At 44.2% G+C, this 5124-nt stretch overlaps 1 protein-coding gene across 2 annotated transcripts; it reads right to left on the bottom strand.

The window, feature by feature from the left end:
- Window positions 1–1978: 1978 nt before the first annotated feature.
- LOC114443016 (P2Y purinoceptor 4) lies at window positions 1979–4916 on the bottom strand. Of its 2 annotated transcripts, none has more exons than XM_028416923.1 (2): window positions 4577–4916; window positions 1979–4217 (listed from the first exon to the last, which is right to left on the bottom strand). In XM_028416923.1, the coding sequence occupies exon 2, from the start codon at window positions 4203–4205 to the stop codon at window positions 3114–3116; it is 1092 nt and encodes a 363-aa protein (XP_028272724.1). In that variant the 5' UTR covers window positions 4206–4217; window positions 4577–4916; the 3' UTR covers window positions 1979–3113. The 2 variants fall into 2 exon arrangements, with proteins under 2 accessions (XP_028272724.1, XP_028272723.1); XM_028416922.1 differs by having other exon boundaries at window positions 1979–4239; window positions 4577–4913.
- Window positions 4917–5124: the final 208 nt, after the last annotated feature.

Genomic DNA, 5124 nt, shown 5'->3' with positions numbered 1-5124 from the left:
GCTCATCCGTCAGTGTATTTCTCTATAGGCTGCCTCTATATGAATAAAGAAAGTAGATTCTCTTCTCCTGAATCCGATCATTGATTGAACGCGCTGTCCACGGCTCAGTGTCCTTGAGCGCAGACATTCTCAATGCCCGAGGATATCAAGTGTTTTGTTCAGTGGTGTTGTCTGCATTGATGGTCTTATTAAAGAGGAGAAAAAAATACTTGAAACGAATTCAAGTAAATCTGAAGAAGTGAAACGACCACACATCCAAACAAACTCATCTAATAATCATTTTAACAGCAGAGCTGGTCGGTGTGACACATTTTCCCCATGTCACAGCATAAATTAATGTTGGATTTATTTAGATGAGTAGTTATGAGGCTCATTATGAAATTAACTATAGCTAATATATGTTCTTATTATATTTTAACATGGGTGTGGTATTTTTTTAATTACTCTTATTAACATGCTTTTTATGTGTATATAAGTTTTTTATTCTTTGATGCTGCTGGTACTATAACCTAATTTCCCTACGAGGATCAATAAAGTCCTAAATTCTAATACTTAAGATATAGATCGAATATTGCACTAAAAATACATTTACCATCATTAACTTGCCATTACCGTTTTCTATCGTAGATGACTGACGTCATTATTTAATGCTTCATATGTATTTTTCTCAGTACAGAAACACATTTATTTTTATAGCCTGTTTAAAACAATTTTGTCTTGCAGGCACACGTCCTCAAAGTATTACGCTCATATCATTAAAAGGTAAATCTGGTTATCTTGAATCTCGACGAAAAGAAAATAAACTTAAAAATAAGTTTGTTGGAGGAGATGCTCGTTAAAGCACAGCAGGAATATTACTCGGCAGAATCTTAAAGCTTTTTAAAGGAACATTTAGTCTGATCTGAAAATACAACATATTATGTATGCCTGACCAACAAAACTGAGATGATTGGATTAATATCTGATTTTAATTAGGGCACCTTGGAACAGCCATGCGTCAGCAGCATGGCGGACATGTCGGTGCGTGAAGAAACAAATCAAAAGTTGAGTTAAAATAAATAAATAATAGGCTACTACCTGATTGTAGTCAGTGTGTCATGTCATTTAACAAGGCATGGAAAGGTTACGTTTCTGTACGTCCTCCATAAGAGAGGGGCCGCAGCAAGGCTCTGACTGTGTGAAAACCAAAGCTGCATGGAGCAATTTACCCAGAAGGACCCTCACCTGTGCGCGTGCCACGTGCTGCAGTCTATTGTCATAAAACGCACCGATTAAAATGTGAAATGTGTTTATAGTCACTGTTCTGCTCAGTCTCTGCGAGGTTTACCGGAGGGTATGGTTTGCCTAGAGACATGCAGCCATGCAGAGTTAACGCCGTGGCCTGCAGGAGGTAAAGGGGCAGAACTGAGAACCACACTGAAACCTGATCCGGACTCCTTCCTGTTTAACACTCAGGTGAAACTCCAAATTACACAGGTGTGCTTTCCCCTGACGTCGTTACGCAAAGCTCTCCTCTTACCTTTGGGGCCTTTTAAATGCAGGTGGGAAAATACACTGAGCTACAGAGTGAGTGTTTCAGGTGTGGCTGTCAGGCCTCCTTACCGTACCGTACCGTACCCTCAGGGTTGCTCCCTCCTCCTCTGTCTTCTCTTTAGATGAGACCCAGATGCACCAAAAACCAGCTTTAATGAGGCTGAACTGCAACAAGAACACTTCTGTCTTAAACACATGCACCCAGTCCTGGTTTATCACAAAGCGTGTAGGTGTGTGGTGAAGCTTCTTGGCCTGCTGTTGTTGGGTTTTGATCAAATCAGGCCACGGGGAGGCGCCAGTGAGCTGACAACACAGAAGATAAGGAAGTGAAACACCACCGAGTGAGCTGCTGCTTCTTGGTCAATAGGAACAGCAAGTAGACCACCTGGGCCCCTTTATTTGCTTATTTTAAAGTAAAAGAAGATTTAAATAGTGTCAACCTCAGTTCAACTTTAAACATTATTTAATTTCAATTTTAAGATACTTATCAAAAATGGCACACTGAGGGTTTTTGTTAAAAGGGTTCAACCAGCTAGGACGGTGGATAGGTGAAATTTGATCTATGTAATGTGGGAATGTGTGTATCATCACTGTGTATAATCACCAAGATTCAAAGCGATAATCTAAATTGCACAATATAGTACTTATTGTTAGGGCTGTTATCCAATAAAGCTGCTTATAAAACCTTCTAGCAGCTGTATGGTCTGCAGAGGGAATAAAAGTTTCTCCCCACCGTGAGAAATGTCTTTATCAGTCTAGGAATCTGCATGGCTGACTGAAGAGTTCCAGTAAAATGTGTTTTGTTGTTTGTCACGCGGAGTGTTTGTTTCAGCTCGGCTAAAGTGTTTACAGATGTGACCTCAGTGTACGTCGCTCCTAAAGGGGCCACAGATAATCAAAACATTGATCAGTCAGTTTTCTTAAGGTAAGATCTGATGCAATAAAGACAGTTATGACACCCGTATGGTAAAAACGTCTTCAAAAATAGTGCTCATATGCTTTACATCACGAGAACATCATGTGACACATGCTGTTGAATACAGAATAAAAGCAGAGGAGAAAAGTTTCCAGCACTGATTTCCACTCCTGCACTGATAGAAAACAAGCCTTAAATTTCCATGTATGAATCCCAAAGGTGAAAAAAAGGATGGAGGGGGGAGGAAAATCCCCTCACCCTGTGCTGTGAGGTGTGGGTGGGTCTGAAATCTGAGCTGAAAAGACAAAAACAGCTGGAATCCAGAGCTGCACTAATTCAAGCTGCAGTCTCTGAGTAACACGGCAACACAGCCGATAAAACAGGAAGGGTTGCTACACAACTGGCAGCTTCCAGACTCAGCCTGTCAAAGAGCAAATCCTGTGCATTTAATCAAACCTTTATATAAGAGCACAGGAGTTAGTTTAAGGCATCTGTGTCAGAGTCTCGCACTCGAGTGTCCCCCTTTCCTTTGCATTTTCTTTAAACATGCATTTACATGCAGAGTTTTGTGTAATACTGCACACAGAAAAACAAATACAGTAACTTGAAAAAAGGCGAGGAGAAATAAAACATCAGATACAAAAATATACTGTAGCCTGAACAGTTAGGCTCTCTCCTCTGCTTTCGGGGACTCCTTCTTATAGATCAGGTTCATATTGCAGTTACTGTTCGGCGGTGACTGTGGCTGTTCGGACACTTGGCTCCTCGTCTGATCTCCTTTCCTCTTCGTTAGAACTGACACCAGCCTGGAGCGGTAGTGATCCCCAGCTAGGAAATACAGAATGGGATCGATGCAGCTGTTGACGCTCGCCAGCGGCCGGGTGATCTTGTAAGTAAAGTTTACAACGTTGAGGAACTCACAGTTGAGATTCAGCACACGGGCGGTGTAGTAGAGGGTCCGTGTGATGTGAAACGGGACGAAGCTCACCGCAAACACCACCAACACCACAAAGATGAGCTTGATGGATTTCTGACGGGAGGCAGCTCCCTGCTGGCGAGCAGATACTCCCTGTCTGGGCTGACACAAGGTCCGCGCCATCAGACAGTAACACACCACTATGACTATGAACGGGATGCCAAACAGCAGCACCATGACCACAGAGCTGTAGTCCACATACTCCTCGAAGGCCCCCTGACTGGTCGTGTCATGACACAGAGTGTCATTGTCCCTCCTGGAGGTGGTGACAAAAATGATGTTGGGAATCAGGCACACGGTCACCACGCCCCACACCGCGCCGCACACAAAGTGGGCATGGCGGGACTTCACCAGGGTCAGCGCCTTGATGGGGTGGCAGATGCCGAGGTAACGGTGCACACTGATGCAAGTGAGGAAGAGGATGCTGCAGTAGAGGTTGGCGTAGAAGAGGAAGCGCACACCTTTGCAGACGGCCTCACCGAAGGGCCAGTGGCTGCGGTTGGCGTAGTAGTAGATGAGGGTGGGGAGGGAGAGCACATACAGGAAGTCGGACAGGGCGAGGTGGAACATGTACACCATGCTGGTTTTCCACGGACGCATCTTCAGGAAGAGCCACAGCGCTGTGGCGTTGAGCACGAAGCCGACCACAAACACCAGACTGTAGGACAGCGGCAGCAGGATGTACTTGAACTCCTCGTCAAAGCGGCAGCTGGAGTTGAAGACTGAGGTGAAGACCGTGGACTGGTTGAAGAGGTCGGAGCTGCTGATGTTCCGGTCCATGATGATGTGAGACTAAGGAAGCAAATAACAGGAGCTGTAACACAAAAACAAACATTTACACAAGACTGTCATACTACAACTAACCCAACACAACAATGTAAACACTCCAACACAACCAAGAGTCCTGAGGGGGAAATTCTACCTAAAGTACATATGAGTTAGACATCATGATTATTAGGTATATATATATATATATATATATATATATATATTATAGATCTTATATCATGTGCTAAATTAAAGGGTATTTGTGTGAAATCTTCAAGTATGCAAGTATGTGTCCAGTACTGACCCAAAGCTGCACCTCGACTGTAATGAAACTTTTCTATCACACAATCAACGCGTTGTGGTAAAGTGTCCGCTGTACTCACCCAGCACAGCACGATCCTGAACGTGTTGTTGATCCAGAGGAGTCCTCGGGAGCTGCTCCCCCCTCTCTCTCTCTCTCCTTCACTCCGCCGCCTCTTTAATCCAGGCGGACAGCATTAGACACGCACTAAAACATGTTCTGTTCCTCGGAAGTCATGTCGGGGAGTGTCGGACAGCTCTGCAGCTCAGACCAGAGCTGCAGCGTGTACTACTGTATTCGCCAGAAATGGGAAGTCACGCTGCTGAATGGACAAAACTACCGCCCAGGAAAAAAAAAAAAAAAGTTCAGGGACTTCCAGTGTAGTGAACCACGTGAAACGCCCAGTGGTGTAAATACCCACAGACAGACAGGTCTTTACACTACTGCCTGAGAGATCACTGGTAATAATGTTTATGTAGCCTACAAGAAGTGAAAGGCAACATGGACTCCACCCACTTCCTTGACCTTATAGATGTAGGTTAATATTTGCACAGACAGCTGTACAGTGTACAGAGGCAACAAAGGCTTTGTAGAGTTGCGGTGGATTTACTGATTCAGCCTCCTCTGCAA

The sequence above is a fragment of the Parambassis ranga genome, chromosome 10 (assembly GCF_900634625.1).
Source record: "Parambassis ranga chromosome 10, fParRan2.1, whole genome shotgun sequence".
NCBI lineage: Eukaryota > Metazoa > Chordata > Actinopteri > Ambassidae > Parambassis > Parambassis ranga.
Note: the sequence above shows the minus strand (reverse complement) of the source record. Positions and strands in the feature narration are given on the sequence as shown.